The sequence below is a fragment of the Ranitomeya imitator genome, chromosome 2 (assembly GCF_032444005.1).
Source record: "Ranitomeya imitator isolate aRanImi1 chromosome 2, aRanImi1.pri, whole genome shotgun sequence".
Taxonomy (NCBI): Eukaryota; Metazoa; Chordata; class Amphibia; order Anura; family Dendrobatidae; genus Ranitomeya; species Ranitomeya imitator.
Genome location: NC_091283.1, coordinates 600,889,617 through 600,909,490, shown reverse-complemented (window position 1 = coordinate 600,909,490; position 19,874 = coordinate 600,889,617). Strand labels below are relative to the sequence as shown.

The following is a 19,874-nucleotide window of genomic DNA, read 5'->3' as shown; positions in this document are numbered from 1 at the left end:
ATATTTCAACGATCACAAGTTAGAAGGAATGTCTGGCAATGAAGTAGTGGCAACAAAAAGATTCTGTAAAAAACAAGATGAAGTCCAAGGTCTCGTAGTCAAGCAGAACATTTATTAAAGACTGTAGAAATCATTAAAAATGCTCTAAAAATACAGTGTATTATTACTGATTGCTGCCAGATACAGATGGCTGTTCCTTCTTCGTTTGCCATCTCACTGGTATTCAACATCCAGTCCAATAAAAATTTGACCTAATGCCAATAAAAAGTCTATGGTAGGAAAAGGTATGTCTTTTTCCACAGTAGGCAGCAAGGGAATTTTCCTCGGTTTTGTGCATTTTGGAATGAAAAGTGTTAAATTATTTTCAGATGTCATAGTTTTGCTGCTAGAAGCCCAAGACATACTTTAAGCATAATGCAAGGGATTGCTTCTTGCCCAAATTATAGTGCCGCTAGCTTCCATCTCTGCTTTAGGGATTTTTTGGTGTCCTTGGATTTTCTGCAAAAGGCACTTAGTTGTACTTAAAGGGGGTTGTCACTTGAAGCCGACGCCTAGCCATTCAAATCATTGAATGGCCCAAAGTCCGCCTTCTCTATCCCCTTCCCTTTTTATCTTTAATTATAAATGGAAGCCACATCTGGCCAATTTTGGTAACTAAAATATTAAAACTAAAAATAGTGGTTAAGTCTGCTACTGAAATAGAATCAATAGGCTCATAGATATGCAAAGGTCAATTATGTCCCATCATAAAACAAGATTCACTCAACATTGAAATTGCAACACCAAGTAGTAAAAGCCATGGTATTCTGTAAATCACAGGATAAATGAACTTGTTGCGGAAATACAAAATGAAAACATTTAAAAAAACCGTCAATTTATTCAGTATTGTATATGAGCGGCACGTGCAGAAATCCTTGCATTTACAAGTCTTTGCTGCTATTAATGAAGCAATTAATAGTTGTCTGAGGAATATTCTGCCATGTTGAGTGCACACATATCATCAAGATCTGCTGCTGGCAGCTACTTTTGCAATAGCTAAACATTAATATCCCATTGGTGGTGCGAACATAAGTCTTGATACACTGTGTAGGACAAAGCAGCACATTTAGGCCATGTAGACTGCTCACATAGCACAAGCAACATGCGGCCATGTTGTCAAATAGAAAATCGGTTCCTGGGACACTGGAGCAATGGCCGTACCACTGGTTCCATGGCCAAATCAATGTAAAGCCGTGGTATTAGTGTACCTGGAACAAAGACTAGAGGTGTCCAGATACCGTAGATTATACCACACTATATTCCCAGGAATAGATCCAGTGTGTCTTTGTGAAGGCCTCTTCATGGTGTTGTCCACATGGTCACCAGATGGAGACAGGGGGCTGTCCCCCGGAAGCCCACGCGAAACGCGCGTTGGGGCTGCTGTGGAGCACACACTGATGGACATTACTATGGGTAAGCTGAGCGTCCTGTGATGGGGTCCATTTAGTTTTTCGTACCATGCTCCATAGAGTATTTAAGATTAGCTTCTGATGAGCCCAACCCAGCAAGCTTTTATGGAAGCCGAGTTTACTCTGGAGGAGGTGGAACAGGCTATAATGGATATGGCCACCGGGAAGGCCCCTGGACCTGACGGGTTTCCCGTTGAGTTCTATAAAAAATATCGGGACCACCTGGCACCACTCTTATTGAAGGTGCTTCAGAATATATGGGAGGGAGAAATTATGCCTGAAACATTTTATGATGCAAATATCATTGTACTTAAGAAGGAGGGAAAGGACCCCTTGGAATGTGGATCATATCGCCCCATATCATTGGTGAACGTAGATTATAAAATCTTCACTAAAATATTGGCCACTAGACTAAATACAATCATATTAGATCTTATACACCCAGATCAAACAGGCTTTATGCCTGGGAAAAGTACCTCTATTAATATTCGGCGGGTCCAATCAGTGATTCAATATAGCTCCCTAGAATTGGATAATAACTGGGCTCTGGCATCCCTAGACACAGCTAAAGCGTTTGACTCCCTTGAATGGCCTTTTCTTTCTGCATGTCTGCAGAAATACGGTTTTGGAGATAAATTTATTAGAGGGATAGATACACTATATAGGAATCCTAGGGCACGGGTAATTGTGAATAATTCTATCTCTGATTCCTTTACTTTACATAGGGGAACCCGTCAGGGATGTCCTTTGTCCCCGGCCCTCTTTGCCCTCGCGATAGAAGCATTGGCAATACGCATAAGGTCTTCCACGGATATCAAGGGAATAAGTATTGCGGATCGTGTAGATACCATCGGTCTATATGCTGATGATATGATCATATTTATGGATAAAACAGAAGAAACACTACCGCGAGTAATAACGACTATAGATAATTTTAGCAAATTCTCTGGTCTCTATATCAATTGGGATAAGTCTGCTCTGATGCCTCTGTCTCATGCGCCGATGCCCCGTCTCGAAAATCTCTCGTCACTACCTGTAGTCTCCAATTTCAAATATCTAGGAATACATATGTCTCAATATAGTCAGCTGGACCTACGACTTAATATTTATCCACTATTGGACCTGGCCAAATCTAAATTCATAGCTTGGAGCAAACTCCCTCTCTCCGTTGCAGGTCGCATTAATTTAGTTAAGATGATATTGCTCCCCAAATTTAATTATTGTCTCCAACATAGTGCTGTGCCAATACCCAAATCTTTCTTTGCAAACTTAAACTCCCTGACCACGTCCTTTATATGGGGGAAGACTAGACCCAAACTCAAGCTATCTACTCTACAGAGACCGACAAGGGGGGGAGGGGCAGCCTTACCAGACTTTTATCTATATTATCTTGCTGGGCAGGCTAGGGCGATAAGCAAATGGATGCCTAGCAACTCCCTACCTAATTCAGAAAGCCATATAATCCATTCTGCCCGTATTGACTGTCCACTGGGTTTTTTGGAAATGGAGAAAGTCAGTGCTCCCCGTTTGCTGCCATTGCTTCGACAAGCGAGATTAATATGGAGACAAATTAAAAAAGTTATTAAATATACAGATATAATAGCCGAAATGCCACTGTGGTATAATAGTTATTTTCCAGAATTACTAAATCACCCGTCTACTGAGTTCTGGATCTCATGTGGTGTTCTCTCGGTAGGTAATTTGTATAACCAGGATGTTTTTGTGTCCTTTGAACAATTGCGGGATACCTGCAATATCCCAAGATCTCAATTCTTCCGTTATTTACAGCTGAGGTCAGCTTTCCAGTCACATATGCGAAATGCAGGTGCAGGTCGAGCAATTTCATCTTTACCCCTTATAGGCATTCTCAAATCACAGGGTCCTCAGGGGCTCATTTCCTCTTTATACACATACCTATTATCCGTGGGAGATGGGCTCACTATTAACACCTTAAAAAAGAAATGGGAGGGACTCCTTCCCGATACACTGGGAGAGGAGTGGGAAGATATTTTGGAATCTCCAACTAAAGTTTCTCCCTCAGTTAACAATAGGATGACCCAGCTATATATTACATATCAGACTTATCTGACTCCGACACGACTTTTTAAAATGGGCCGCCTTCAGACGTCAGACTGCTTACAGTGTCACGCACATGATGCGGATTTTACCCACATGATATGGCGGTGCCCGGTAATCCTTCATTATTGGAAAGAAGTCACGACATTGTTAACGTCTTTATTGTTAATCCCTGTCCCACTTGAACCATTGACTTGCCTATTTGGGGTGTGGGATACAGAGACCTGGGATCACCATACTGGGATCTTCCTTCGAGAAACGCTCTTCTTAGCACGAAAGGTACTGGCATTAAGGTGGATGGGTAGCTCCTCCCCGTCTCTCAGAGCTTGGATTGACCTGGTGAACTCGGTTATCCCATATGAAAGAACACTGTACCATAATAGAGGATGCCCAGGTAAATTCGAAAAAATTTGGGGTAGATGGAACTCATCTCATCATACTCTGTAGTCTGCGTGGATTAGATATATGCACGGGGAGGAGGGCATGGGGTTTGGGGACATCGTTGCAGAGCAAACTTGAATCTGTTTTCTTTTGGCGACTTATTACTAAAGGTTAAAGTTGTTTAAGTTGTATAGTAGGTATTTTGTAGGTACTAGTGATTCAACATGCACAGTCTATTGCCTCTGAACTTTGGATGCGATGATGTTTGTAATCATTTGTATCTGATGGTATGTTTAATAATGATAAATGTAATATGTGCAATGTTTGTCTATTCTGAAATTAATAAACGAATTTAAAAAAAAAAAAAAAAGATTAGCTTCTGAGGTTTGTATATGGAGGTTATGGTATATTCATCAGTATCCAGCCCTATTATGGGGCTTTTACTTGTTGTAGTGGATACTCATGAATATGGACGATATGCCTGTTAGGTATGATCACTTACCTGGTCTGTTACTCCAGTTGTATCGCTCGTTCCCCTCATGAGTTGTTGTGTTTACCTTTCATGTCTGTTTTATTTTCTGATTTTGTATCTATTAATAAAATATTTATACTGATTGAATTTAGTGGGACATTTACTCCTTTTTTGGTCTTGTGTAGGATTTATGGTTTTCGGAGTGTCCTGAGATATCTATGAGTAGTCGATCAATGTGGCATTTTGCCCCTTGGAGATATTTCTGTATGTTTCAGTGGATTATCTTTCTATATGTTCGAGTCTCCGCGGCTGCATGTCTCACGGCTGTTCAACAGCCTCAACACATGCAGGGATCAACACATGCAGGGATTGCCTGAATAGTATTCGAGCACGCTGAAGATACTCTATTAGCACCCAAGCATGCTTGGATAACACCTTATCCCAGCACGTTCGCTCAACACAAAAAATAAATTAACACCTATCCACAAGATAGGATAACCTGATGATCAGTGGGTGTTCAACCACTGGAATCTGCACCAATCGGCAAAACAGGCAATTTTTATATGTGAGGAGGTGATTTAACCATCGTTACAAAATGGAGTGGCAGGTCAGATGCCCAACCGTTGTTCCACTGATTCTTTATAAACCAGGAAAAATTAAGTTAGCTCACCCAATGAAGGCAGGGAACCCAGAGCACGGATGGTTAAGCAGTGCAACAGGAAGGTGGATCAATAGTAGAAAAAGTCCAGCTACAGAAATCCCATAAAAATTATATTTTATTGAAAAATCTTAAAAATAATAACAAACAGCATAATAGTCACAACCCCAAGGGGGAGAGATAACTGGACTTTTTCTACTATTGATTGATTGTTTTATGAATCTGCTGGAAGAAGGGGAGCACAGCGCTTGTCAGCCCCAAGGAGAATGAATGAAGAGACGGTCGAGCAGCACACTGCCGCGCCATTCTGTCAAGGATAACAGTTACCTGTCGTGCACATCACCCTCACCGATCTAGAAACTATCACCTATCAAGTGGAAAGGTGATAAAGGGTTTTTCTGGTGAAAGCAAGTTAAGGTTGGTTTCAGTCTGTTACTACCAGTCTACAAGCTGCGGTTACAGAGCTTTTTCGGATGGTTCACATGAACTATTTCTGGTGCATTCATTCTTGTTGTATTCAGAAGTAAAAAAAAAAAGCTGTCCAAGTAATGTGACTAAAGACTACAGAGTTAAGAATAAGATGCAGTGGGTTAAAAGCCACAACCTGGCCTATTTCTAAAAGTAATATACTGGAAAGGGGAAAATATGACATCCAAAACTGCATTGTAGTAATGTAACCACATTTTTTTTTTTATTAAAGATGCAATTATTAAAGTATTTCTGTAAAAAATCTGTAGTTAAAAAGCAGCAGCGCTAGTAATGGTACATGAGAATAATGCTGTAACAGATCTATAAGTGGCCACTTCTCCAGTTGCTGGACTCCCTCAATGATTAGAGATTTAGGTCATGTCCCATTAAATTACCGTACATTTGAGAGAAAGAAGTGTCAGGATCATCAATTATAAAGATCAACCAATCTTTCTTAACCCCTTCAAGACCTTGGGATTTTCCGTTTTTCCGTGTTCGTTTTTCGCTCCCCTCCTTCCCAGAGCCATAACTTTTTTATTTTTCCGTCAATTTGGCCATGTGAGGGCTTGTTTTTTGCGAAACAAGTTGTACTTTTGCTAAAAGCAATGATGTCGTGTACTAGAAAACGGGAAAAAAATTCCAAGTGCAGTGAAATTGCAAAAAAAAAATGCAATCCCACACTTGTTTTTTGTTTGGCTTTTTTGCTAGGTTCAATAAATGCTAAAACTGACCTGCCAGGTCATCACGAGTTCACAGACACCTAACATGACTAGGTTATTTTTTATCTAAGTGGTGAAAAAAATTCCAAACTTTGCTAAAAAAAAAATAAAAAATAAAATGTGCGCAATTTTCCGATACCCGTAGCGTCTCCATTTTTCATGATCTGGGGTCGGTTGAGGGCTTATTTGTTGCGTGCCGAGATGGTGTTTTTAATGATACCATTTCAGTGCGGATACGTTCTTTTGATCGCCCGTTATTGCATTTTAATGCAATGTCGTGGCGACCAAAAAAACGTAATTCTGGCGTTTCTAATTTTTTTCTCGCTACGCTGTTTAGCAATCAGTTTAATGCTTTTTTTTTATTGATAGACCGGGCGATTCTGAACGTGGCGATACCAAATCTGTGTAGGTTTGATTTTTTTTTTTTATTGATTTATTTTGAATGGGGCAAAAGGGGGGTGATTTAAACTTTTATATTTTTTTCAAATTTTAACTTTTTTTTTTTTTTTAACTTCTGCCATGCTTCAATAGCCTCCATAGAAGGCTAGAAGCTGGCACAACTCGATCGCCTCTGCTACATAGCAGCGATCATTAGATCGCTGCTATGCAGCAGAAATGCAGGTGTGCTATGAGCGCCGACCACAGGGTGGCGCTCACAGCTAGCCGGGATCAGTAACCATAGAGGTCTCAAGGTCTCATTTCCGGCCGCCCGGCCGGAAGCGCTGGTTAAATGCCGCTGTCAGCGTTTGACAGCGGCATTTAACTAGATAATAGCAGCGGGTGAATCGTGATTTCACGCGCCGCTATTGCGGGCACATGTCAGCTGTTCAAAACAACTGACATGTCCCAGCTTTGATGCGGGCTCACCGCGGAGCCCTGCATCAAAGAGGGGGATCTGACCTCGGACGTACTATCCTGTCCGAGGTCAGAAAGGGGTTAATACAACAGACAACAATAGTAATATCATGCATTGAGGGAACAGTTTGTGAAGGAACCTCAAGCGTATCGCCACAGCACATGGCTTCCTCTGGGGTGATGGTCACCTTTTTATATACAAATAGGACTAATTGTAAGGCTGTTACTTTTTCCAGGGTATTGCATTACAATTTCTCAACCACTAATATTTCATTATTTCTTTGTGAGTTACTTCAGTGAGCCTATTAGAATAGCTTCATTAGCCCTTTCATGGACATTTTTGATGGTTATTTTTTAACCTTTTCAATTTATTATGTCTCTTGTTGTCTCAGTTCCACCCCTCAGTGTCTGGGATACAGTTAATGACAGCTCAGCAATCCAATCTGGTACAGGTACGTGCTGAGCGGTCAGTGTGTGTCGATAGACAGCTCGACTATCCAATCAGAGACTCGGAGGCGCTGGCTGTCTCCAAGTGTTCTTTATCCCAGGTGATTACCAGTCTACTTAAAGGGACACTGTCACCTGGATTTGGAGGGAACAATCTTCAGCCATGGAGGCGGGGTTTTGGGGTTTTTGATTCACCCTTTCCTTACCCGCTGGCTGCATGCTGGCTGCAATATTGGATTGAAGTTCATTCTCTGTCCTCCGTAGTACATGCCTGCACAAGGTGTAATCTTGCCTTGTGCAGGCGTGTACTACGGAGGACAGAGAATGAACTTCAATCCAATATTGCAGCCAGCATGCAGCCAGCGGGTAAGGAAAGGGTGAATCAAACACCCAAAAACCCCGCCTCCATGGCTGAAGATTGTTCCCTCCAAATCCAGGTGACAGTGTCCCTTTAACTGAGACTAGACCTCTGCCAAATGTACAATCAGCTAGGTGTGGTTTGTTTCCTCTGTGCCTTAAGTTCTGTATGTTGATCTTTCGTGACTTTGGACCTTTGACCATCCATCTGTTTAACCCCTCCTGCTCTGATCAGCTATCCTCCTGGTATTCTGACCCCGGAACATTACCTGACTATGCTTCTGTCTCTTTCTTTTGTTTATGACATACTCTTCCTGGTTCTAAACTTGGACTCCTTGACTATCCTAACTCACGGCTTCGCTGTGAAAAGTGACTAAAGTAATAAAGGTTGGTTGATTTTTTAGAATTGGTGATCCTAACTATTTTACACACTTCTCTTTCTTTCATATGTATGTACAATTTAGGTGTGTGGCTGGTGATCCTAATTTATACTTGTTGTGCTTTCAGTTGATCTTATCTATTATGTCAGATTAAAATGATATATATATATGTCCCCAGTGGGAAAGTCCAACACTCCTGGCGAAGCTGATGCACTGTGTGTTGTACCTCCCGCAGGGACACCAAAGAGAGAACTCATACATTGCCCCTCCGTAAGACTATGCCTAAGCTTTGCCAAGGGTGATCCTTTAAATAAAGTATAAAATGACAAAACAAACCGTAATTTGGTACATGATAAGCTACATACAGTGCCGGCAAAAACAATTCTTTACAATTGCGCAGCAAAAAAAAACTTTACATATAAAATCCACATCATAATTTCACTTTTTAAAAGTGTACACAATGGGGGAGATAATTAAAAACTGTCTAACATTAAAGCTGGCTTTGTTGCAAATATCAACCAATCAACGCTCAGTTTTCACCTCTCTGGTAAAGCGAAAGCTGCACTCTGATTGGTTGTTATGTGCAGCCCAGCCAGTTTTGCTATTAGGCAGTCTTTTATTATCTCCCTCAGTTTTTTATTATCTCCCACAATGAGTCGAAAGAAGCTTAAAATGGAAGAGAAATCCCGTGCCTTGACTCTGCTCGAGAAGGGGGATTCGGTGATTGCTGTAGCTAGAGATCTGGGAGTGTCAAGAGAAGCAATTTATCAGCTGAAGCGGTCGGAGGCATCATTGCCTCCTGGGATGGTACCGCAGAGGAAGTCAGGCTCTGGCGCACCTAAGAAGACTTCACCAAGGACTGATAAGCTTCTGAAGCGTGAAGTGATGTCACATCCTTCTAGAACTGCTGTTGAACTAAAAAACAAGTACCCTATGCTCCTCCAGAACATCGCAACTAGGACAATTCGTCATCGCCTGCAGAAGGAACTGGGTCTACCAAGTTACCGTGCCGCAAAGAAGCCCCTGCTCACAGCAGCAATGAAGAAGAAAAGGCTTGCCTTTTGTAAGAAATATCAAGATTGGACATCTGAAGAGTGGAAGAAAGTGATGTTTAGTGATGAGAGCACTCTCAGGCTGGTCAGGGGAGGCTCAAAGGACATGAGACACGACCCAGCAACATCTACAATCTAAAAGAGGTGCTGAAGACACTGTGGGTAATCATGGACTCCACATACTTAGCCAGCCTTGCTGAATCCATGCCTAAACGACTGCAGATGGTGATAAAATGTAAGGGTGACATGACAAAATACTAATTAGAATAAAATATCCACAATAAAACACTTGAATCCACTTGAATATTAAGATTTTGTGGTTTCATTGAACTTGTAAAGATTTTTTTTTTGCCGGCACTGTACATGTGCAAGGAAATGCATCGGTTTAAAGCTTTGCTTGGCTTTGTAATGTTCAATATGAAAATTCAAATACAAAATATCTGACCAAAAATCATTTAAAAAAGTAACCCGTTTCAGAGACAGTCTTAGGATTCAGGCTTTGGGATGCAGTAGGCTGTGGTATATGGCTAACTCTACACCAGATTCAATCTTACTGTACTGCAGCTTCATGTCTAGAGCTTAGTAGCGAATCTGTGTGTGAATGAGCCAGAGCTAATGGACAACACTAACTTCTTATAGCTGAGCACCTGATCAAGGCCATATCCTACTTTCTACAAGCATACAAAAAGGGAGGAAAAGAGCAAGTATAGCATGATATGCATGTATTCATATAAGCATCCATAGGGAAAGACAGTGGCAGAAGAGGACGGCTGCGTGTAGCTCATGATTCAAGCTCCTTTTCCAATCCTCATCATTTCAGCTGTTTCTCCATTATTTCTTTCAATTTAAACTTTTGGATCTAAAAGTGAAAACAGACAGAACAGAAAAACCATTACAGGAGATGGACAAAAAGACAAATGGCAGAGCGCTCTTGATAATACCGATACATCATGTTATGGCTAGTGCAGGATCTAAGATGGTCCTCTCATTGGTGACCTGTCACTCATGCACTAAATTTCCGAGCACTAAAAAATACTCGGAGGACACCCGAGCGTGCTTGGGAAATCTCGAGTAACGAGTATATTCGCTCATCACTAGAGAAGAACAATGGTTGAGGGCTGAGCAGTGCACAAGCCATCACTGTAAGGGTATGTGCACACAACGTTACTTAGATGCCAGCCTTTCTTCATCGGTTTGCTATAGACCAGCAGTGTTATTCCTGAAGCATCTTCCTTGATGTTTTATGTGTCGTTTTTGTAGCTGCTTTACTACTGACTTTTTTTTTTTAAATGTTCATATACAAGACAGTGGTGGCCTCCATCAAATGCACATACCCTACAGGAGTTTTTTGAGCATGACACTCCCATCTATTTGCCTTGATAGGCCCTGTGGACACCATAGACAGGGGATCCCCACTATGAATGCTTCTGTATGAGCCAGAACGGAGGAGAATTGCTCTACAAGACTAGCGCCTACTCTACCAGATCTGGCATATCCATACATTGTATTTTTTTTAGAAGAAATGCTATATTATTCCTGAAGTGGCTTTCTCTGATAATAGCTAGGGAAAAGATAAGATAAGCCAGACATATGTAAACGGATTGCATTCCTGAGGTGACTCCATTAACGGGATTGTTTGGCCTTAGGGTACAAAGGTACTGTCACACTAGACGATATCGCTAGCGATCCGTGACGTTGCAGCGTCCTCGCTAGCGATATCGTCCAGTGTGACAGGCAGCAGCGATCAGGCCCCTGCTGGGAGATCGCTGGTCGGGGTAGAAAGTCCAGAACTTTATTTCGTCGCTGGACTCCCCGTAGACATCGCTGAATCGGCGTGTGTGACACCGATTCAGCGATGTCTTTGCTGGTAACCAGGGTAAACATCGGGTAACTAAGCGCAGGGCCGTGCTTAGTAACCCGATGTTTACCCTGGTTACCATCCTAAAAGTAAAAAAACAAACACTACATACTTACCTACAGCCGTCTGTCCTCCAGCGCTGTGCTCTGCTCTCCTCCTGCTCTGGCTGTGAGCGTCGGTCAGCCGGAAAGCAGAGCGGTGACGTCACCGCTCTGCTTTCTGGCTGCCCGGCGCTCACAGCCAGACCAGAGAAGCAGAGCGCCGAGGACAGACAGCAGAAGGTAAGTATGTAGCGTTTGTTTTTTTACTTTTTAGGATGGTAACCAGGGTAAACATCGGGTTACTAAGCGCGGCCCTGCGCTTAGTTACCCGATGTTTACCCTGGTTACCGGCATCGTTGGTCGCTGGAGAGCTGTCTGTGTGACAGCTCTCCAGCGACCAAACAGCGACGCTGCAGCGATCCGGATCGTTGTCGGTATCGCTGCAGCGTCGCTATGTGTGACGGTACCTCAAGTTTGCAGTCAATCTATGTGACTGCAGACTTGTGAATCCCCACAGAGAACACTATAAGCTGTGAGGATTCTTTTGTGCTGGGGCCAGGAGCGGAAGGCATGTAACTGCAAGTATGCAATTTGCATACAGGTGGTCACAAGCCAACTAAACATGAGCAGCCTTGCTGAATGCAAGAGTATCGGGCGAGGCTGGACAAGTCTAATCAGAATGTGGTCAGAAGTATGCAAATCACAAACTTGTGGTCACATCATCGCCCGTTAAGAGGCGCCGGCACAAGAGTCCTCACAGCGAACAAGATGTGATGATTCACATTTGTAGCATCAGGTAGGACAACCTCTAAGGACTTCTTAAACCCAAAGAACAGCGGAGACTTCCTGCTGTTGTTATCTGGGGAATGTATCTATTTTTCTTTTGTGATTTTGAAAATGTAAAAAATGACAAAATATATATATACAGTGTGAGGCAGCGACCGGTGTCATATGCGAGGGTCGCTATGTGTCCCCCAGGATGTGCTTGGAAGCATATTAGATCCGCCGGAGTGCCCTGTGCTCACAGCAGGTTGCCTGTGAGACACAGGGAAGAATAAAAGTAAGTGTGAACTGGGTCAAGTTATTTGTCCCAGAATTTATTCAGGAAAACCTGGTATGGGCTTTTATTTTGAAACGGACTGCAGGATGGTAGTGGGGCCGGTCCGTTTCCTCCAGCCCAGATCTTATAGTGGCCCATGGCCATAGAATCTGGAGGATAGAAAAAAAACCCCAGCAAGAGAGTTTGGGTGTGTCAGTCTGGTCTGGGAGTCAGACCTTGCAGGAGGCTTGTGCAGAGCTCCTTCCGTGTGGAGAAACACGGGCCAGGCAGAGCCTGAAAAGCCAGACACCCCAGCGTACACAGGGGTGTAATACGCTCACGGCAGCGGACTATGGACTGTTGTTATTTTTTTTCCCGGCTGCATACCGAAGGACTTGTTTGCTTTCTTTTCCGGTTTGTGAGTATGCTGTGTAATAAACAAGACTTTGTTTGAACTTTATATGGGTCACTGCCTATTCACTGCACAGCAAGGACATCGCTACATCACATTTGGTTGGAGAATGCGGAGCAGTGTGAATTAAGGCATACCCCAACGCCATTTGCATGTCTGTTATTAAGCCTGCTACATTGCAACTCAGGCCTACAGACAAAATGGAGGAGATCCTGAGGCAGCTAGTCCTCACACAGCAACAACAGCAACAAACTAATAATCTGTTGCTGCAGCAAATTACAGCCCTGCGAGAGACACCTCCAGCACCGACCCCAGAACGTCGCGATGCCCGTGACAAGGTCCGCTCCGCTTTGAGGAAATTGAGTCCGGAAGATGACGTGGAAGCCTTCCTCACCGTCTACGAGCGCACGGCAGAACGGGAGAATCTGCCAGCAGCACAGTGGGCTGAAGTTGTGGCTCCGTTCTTGAGGGGTGATGCGCTAAAGGCCTACTTTGACCTCAGTCGGGAGGATGCCCAGGACTATTCCAAGTTAAAAGGTGAGATCCTTCGTTACATGTTGGCGGTGCCAAGAACCTGGACATGTGGTTGCTAATTGTCCCCTAACAACAGAACCCATGGACTGCGGGTATACCCGCCGCGTGTCTATGTATGCCCAGCCAGTCTGCATTGCCACTACAGACCCTGCCGGTACCGAACCTCAGCTGTGCAGAGTGCTCCTTAACGGGTACCAGACAGATGCTCTCTTGGACTCGGGGAGCCTGGTGACCCTGGTACACGGGTCCCTGGTTGCTGGGGACAGTCCTAATGGACGAAAGGTGGGGGTAGTGTGCATACATGGGGACCTCCGAGAGTACCCGACTGCGGAGGTCACGTTCTCCACCCCATATGGAGAGATAAAACATGTGGTGGGAGTGGTAAAAACTCTTCCATATGGGACTGTGATGGGTAGAGACTTACCATTGTTCTGGTCCCTCTGGGAGACCAGAGTTAACCCTCTCAGGGTAAAAAGCATTCCGGGTGCAGAACCCGAAGATCCCGAGTCAGGGACACCTGCCGTAGGGGTCGCCACGATAGGGACAGTGTGTAATCCCTATAGGTTTCCCCTAGAGGTATTGGCAGGGGAAGTGGAAGAGAATCCACCAATTCATGAGCTGGAGGTGTCACCTGGTAAGTTTGGGACTGCCCAGCTCCAGGATCCCACTCTGACCCGGGCAAGGGAAAGAGTAATCGAGGTAAATGGGGTGGCATAACAACCTGGTGCAGAAAAGGAATTTCCCCGGATGGCGGTCATCCAGGAGTTACTGTACAGGGTTGATAAAATCCGGGATGAGGTGGTGGAACAACTGGTAGTGCCCCAACCCTATCGTCGGGCGGTGCTCGACATGGCTCACACTCACATGTTGGGGGGGCACTTGGGGGCCAAAAAGACGTTAGAGCGCATATTACAGAGGTTCTTTTGGCCTGGTGTCTACGCTGAGGTTACAAAGTACTGTGACACATGTCCTGAGTGTCAACTAACCTCACCCACCACGAACTACCGGAGTCCGTTAGTACCTCTGCCCATCATAGAAGTACCCTTTGAGCGGATAGCGATGGATCTGGTGGGACCAATAGTAAAATCCGCCCGGGGCCATCAGCACATATTAGTAGTCGTAGACTACGCCACCAGGTATCCAGAGGCGATACCGCTCCGGCACACTTCGGCTAAACTAATAGCCCGTGAACTGTTTGCCATGTTTTGTCGTCTTGGGCTCCCCAAGGAGATCCTTACAGATCAGGGAACCCCTTTTATGTCTAAAGTGACTAGGGAGCTATGTAAATTGCTCCAAATTAAACAGTTGCGTACGTCAGTGTACCATCCACAAACCGATGGGTTGGTCGAGAGGTTTAATAAGACCCTCAAGGCCATGCTCAAAAAGGTGGTCGCCAAGGATGGGAAGGATTGGGATATGTTGTTGCCATATTTAATGTTCGCCATACGCGAGGTACCGCAGGCGTCCACGGGGTTCTCCCCATTTGAGCTATTGTATGGCAGGCACCCGAGGGGGCTGCTGGATGTAGCCAAAGAGACATGGGAACAGGAGCACACTCCACATAAGAGTGTTATCGAGTATGTGGCAAGTATGCAGGATCGGATTGCAGTCGTGCAACCCATCGTAAAGGAGCATCTGTTGGATGCCCAGGCCGCTCAGAGCCGTACCTATAATAAAAGGGCCACCGTCAGGTCCTTTAAAGAAGGAGACCGGGTGTTGGTACTAGTGCCCACCCCAGAGAGTAAACTCATGGCCAAGTAGCAAGGGCCGTATGAGATACGGGGAAAGGTGGGGGAAGTGAATTACAAAGTGTACCAACCCGGGAGAAGAAAACCCGAGCAGTTGTACCATGTAAACCTGCTAAAGGCCTGGAAGGACCGAGAATGTTTGGTCACAGATGCAACTACGGTCATACAATCGGAGGTCCCTCTGGCCTTGGCCAAGGACACAGCCAGGTGTGAGGTAAAGGTCAATGATGCCCTCACAAAACAGCAGCGGCGGGAGGCTCGAGCTTTGGTACAGCAGAATATGGATGTATTCTCAGAGCTGCCGGGGCGAACCTCAGTGATTCAGCATGACATTGTCACTGAGCCCCGGGTAAAGGTGCGGATGAAACCGTACCGAGTGCCAGAAGCCCGAAGGCAAGCCATCGCGGCCGAGGTAAAGCAAATGCTTCAGTTGGGAGTCATTGAGGAGTCCCGAAGTGAGTGGGCTAGCCCCATTGTACTTATACCAAAACCTGATGGGTCATTACGCTTCTGTAATGACTTTAGGAAGTTAAATGAAGTGTCAAAATTTGACCTGTATCCCATGCCACGGGTGGACGAGCTAATTGAGAGACTGGGGAAGGCCCAGTACTTCACCACGCTGGATCTCACGAAAGGTTACTGGCAGGTTCCCTTAACAGAGTCAGCGAAGGAAAAGACTGCTTTTATAACCCCAGAGGGTCTCTTTCAATACATTGTCTTACCTTTTGGGTTACATGGGGCTCCGGCCACATTCCAGAGGCTGATGGACATTGTGTTAGCACCACATAGAGATTACGCATCGGCCTATTTGGATGACATAGTCATCTTTAGTACCGACTGGGATACCCATCTGTCCCAGGTACAAGCAGTGCTAGAGTCTCTTAGAGCCGCAGGGTTAACAGCAAACCCAAAGAAATGTGCGATAGGTCTCACGGAAGCCCGGTACTTGGGATACGTGATCGGCCGGGGGTTTATCAAACCTCAAGTGAACAAAATTGAGGCCATTCAAAACTGGCCCAAGCCCTTAAGTTCCAAACAAGTGAGGGCATTCCTTGGCATCATTGGGTATTACCGTCGGTTTATACCCAATTTTGCTGGTAAATCGGCTTCCCTAACGGACCTGTTAAAAGGGAAGAAAACGGTGATGGTCAAGTGGAATCCTCAAGCAGAGGAAGCGTTCCAGTCCCTGAAGTCGGCGTTGTGTGGACAGCCGGTCCTCATCAGCCCCAACTTCAAGAAAACCTTTATTGTGCAAACCGATGCCTCAGAGGTAGGCTTAGGAGCGGTGCTGTCGCAAGAGGTGAACGGGGATGAGCATCCAGTCACCTATTTATGCAGGAAACTGACCCCGGCAGAGAAAAATTATAGCGTAGTGGAGAAGGAGTGCTTGGTGATCAAATGGGCCTTGGAGTCCCTACGCTACTATTTGCTCGGGCGTCAGTTTCGGTTGGTAACAGACCATTCACTCCTTGTTTGGATGAGAAATGCAAAGGAAAGGAATGCCCGAGTCACCAGATGGTTCTTGTCACTACAAAATTTCAGCTTCTCAGTGGAACATCGAGCTGGGAAATCACAGGGAAATGCAGATGCCCTCTCACGGGCACCATGTATGCTGACAAATGTTCAACCCCACAAGTCTGAACAGAGGGGGGGGGGGTATGTGAGGCAGTGACCGGTGTCATATGCGAGGGTCGCTATGTGTCCCCCAGGATGTGCTTGGAAGCATATTAGATCCGCTGGAGTGCCCTGTGCTCACAGCAGGTTGCCTGTGAGACACAGGGAAGAATAAAAGTAAGTGTGAACTGGGTCAAGTTATTTGTCCCAGAATTTATTCAGGAAAACCTGGTATGGGCTTTTATTTTGAAACGGACTGCAGGATGGTAGTGGGGCCGGTCCGTTTCCTCCAGCCCAGATCTTATAGTGGCCCATGGCCATAGAATCTGGAGGATAGAAAAAAAACCCCAGCAAGAGAGTTTGGGTGTGTCAGTCTGGTCTAGGAGTCAGACCTTGCAGGAGGCTTGTGCAGAGCTCCTTCCGTGTGGAGAAACACGGGCCAGGCAGAGCCTGAAAAGCCAGACACCCCAGCATACACAGGGGTGTAATACGCTCACGGCAGCGGACTATGGACTGTTGTTATTTTTTTTCCCGGCTGCATACCGAAGGACTTGTTTGCTTTCTTTTCCGGTTTGTGAGTATGCTGTGTAATAAACAAGACTTTGTTTGAACTTTATATGGGTCACTGCCTATTCACTGCACAGCAAGGACATCGCTACATCACAACAGTTATATGAAAAAGTTTGGGCACCCCTATTAATCTTAAGCTTAATGTTTTATAAAAATTGTTTTTTTTGCAACAGCTATTTCAGTTTCATATATCTAATAACTGTTGGACACAGTAATGTTTCTGCCTTGAAATGAGGTTTATTGTACTAACAGAAAATGTGCAATTTGCATTCAAACAAAATTTGACAGGTGCATAAGTATGGGCACCCCACCAGAAAAGTGACATTAATATTTAGTAGATCCTCCTTTTGCAAAAATAACAGCCTCTAGTCGCTTCCTGTAGCTTTTAATGAGTTCCTGGATCCTGGATGAAGGTATTTTTGACCATTCCTCTTTACAAAACAATTCCAGTTCAGTTAAGTTTGATGATCGCCGAGCATGGACAGCCCTCTTCAAATGATCTCACAGATGTTCAATGATATTCAGGTCTGGGGACTGGGATGGCCATTCCAGAACAGTGTAATTGTTCCTCTGCATGAATGCCTGAGTAGATTTGGAGCGGTGTTTTGGATCATTGTCTTGCTTAAAGATCCATCCCCTGCGTAACTTCAACTTTGTCACTGATTCATGAACATTATTGTCAAGAATCTGCTGATACTAAGAGGAATCCATGCGTCCCTCAACTTTAACAAGATTCCCGATGCCGGCATTGGCAACACAGCCCCAAAGCATGATGGAACCTCCACCAAATTTTACTGTGGGTAGCAAGTGTTTTTCTTGGAATGCTGTGTTTTTTGGCCGCCATGCATAACGCCTTTTTGTATGACCAAACAACTCAATCTTGGTTTCATCAGTCCACAGGACCTTCTTCCACAAAGAAATTGGCTTCTCCAAATGTGCTTTTGCATACCTCAGCCGACTCTGTTTGTGGCGTGCTTGCAGAAACGACTTCTTTCGCATCACTCTCCCATACAGCTTCTCCTTGTGCAAAGTGTGTTGTATAGTTGACCGATGCACAGTGACACCATCTGCAGCAAGTTGATGCTGCAGCTCTCTGGAGGTGGTCTGAGGATTGTCCTTGACTGATCTCACCATTCTTCATCTCTGCCTTTCTGATGTTTTTCTTGGCCTGCCACTTCTGGCCTTAACAAGAACTGCACCTGTGTTCTTTCATTTCCTTACTATGTTCCTCACAGAGGAAATTGACAGGTTTAATCTCTGAGACAGCTTTTTGTATCCTTCCCCTGAACAACTATGTTGAATAATCTTTGTTTTCAGATCATTAGACAGTTGTTTTGAGGAGCCCATGATGCCACTATTCAGAGGAGATTCAAACAGGAGAACAACTTGCAAGTGGCCACTTTAAGTAGCTTTTCTCATGATTGCATACACCTGGCTATGAAGATAAAAGATCAATGAGGTTAGAAAACCAAAAAAAGTGCTTTAGTAAGTCAGTAAAAAGTAGGCAGGAATATTTAAAACAAGAAAATGATAAGGGTGCCCATACTTATGCACCTGTCAAATTGTGTTTGAATGCAGATTGCACATTTTCTGTTAGTACAATAAACTTCATTTCAATGCAGAAACATTACTGTGTCCAACAGTTATTAGATATATGAAACTGAAATAGCTGTTGCAAAAAAAACCTATTTTTATAAAACATTAAGCTTAAGATTAATAGGGGTGCCCAAACTTTTTCATATAACTGTATATATATTTTTTTTAAATAAAATACAAAGTAATGGAGTCATCTTTAACTTTAGTCCTTTTAGTGATCATTTCATCTTCCACTTGCATAGCTGTTCACAATAATAATAATTTTGCCCGAACCACTGTGAAATATATGATAATATATATTATATTATTATATTATATATATTATATTATATATGTGTGTGCTTGTGTTTTCATATATTTTTAAATATAAAACAGCCCTCATCACTGCTGTTAGAGGCTGGTGGTGACTGCTTAACACTCCTAGCAGCCACCATACGTGGATCAGGCTCCGCTCTTGAGCCCTCTCTGTGTGACTAACATGTCGAGAAGTTAACTACATCTTTATATATCTGCAAAAAAAATACCAGTTTTATTTTAGAGCCAGGTGATTTATGTTGTACCAGCTTACCTTTCCAGAAAGAGTAAGAGGATAGTCATTTACAAAAACGATGTAACGAGGAATCTTGTAATGAGAGATCTGTCGAGTAGAAAATAATTAAGCAGATTTATTATAGTATACATATACAAACCAGTGCAAACACAGTTTTGACTTGTTTGTGCGATACCCTTACAGGAGCTGTGCAGTGATGGCAAACACAGATTAAAGAAGATCAGTCACTTGTCATAAATATGTATAATTTTTTACCCAGTATAAATTATCTTCTGAATCTGGTACCTGGAATTTGCCCCTTCTTACCTATATTGAAATCAGATCTTGTTATCTAAGTGGGTGTGGCTTACTCCTCTTCTCAGTGGGTGTCTATGAGTCTTTTGGAATCCATTGTATTCATGAGGGTGGGCATTGAATCCCATCTTTACCTGCCTTCCTCTCAAATGACCCATGGGTTACGCACTGACAGCTGTCAGACATCGGTCAATGTTCTGAGCTCACTGTATTCTTTAATAGCTCCTATTTGCCAAGCAGGAAGGTGACCTGTCCCTAAAAGATCCCACTGGACCCTATATTGGTCTGGCTTTAGAAGTTTGTCT

The 19,874-nt window shown here is 44.0% G+C and overlaps 1 protein-coding gene across 1 annotated transcript in view; it reads right to left on the bottom strand.

Moving 5' to 3' along the window:
- Positions 1-10,020: 10,020 nt before the first annotated feature.
- ACSF2 (acyl-CoA synthetase family member 2) overlaps positions 10,021-19,874 on the bottom strand; it is a 204,648-nt gene continuing 194,794 nt past the window's right edge. The window contains exons 15-16 of the mRNA XM_069752397.1: positions 19,294-19,362; positions 10,021-10,172 (exon numbers count right to left, since the gene is read on the bottom strand). Coding sequence (XP_069608498.1) covers positions 10,125-10,172; positions 19,294-19,362 — 117 coding nt within the window. The 3' untranslated portion in view covers positions 10,021-10,124. The remainder of the gene's footprint in view (positions 10,173-19,293; positions 19,363-19,874) is intronic.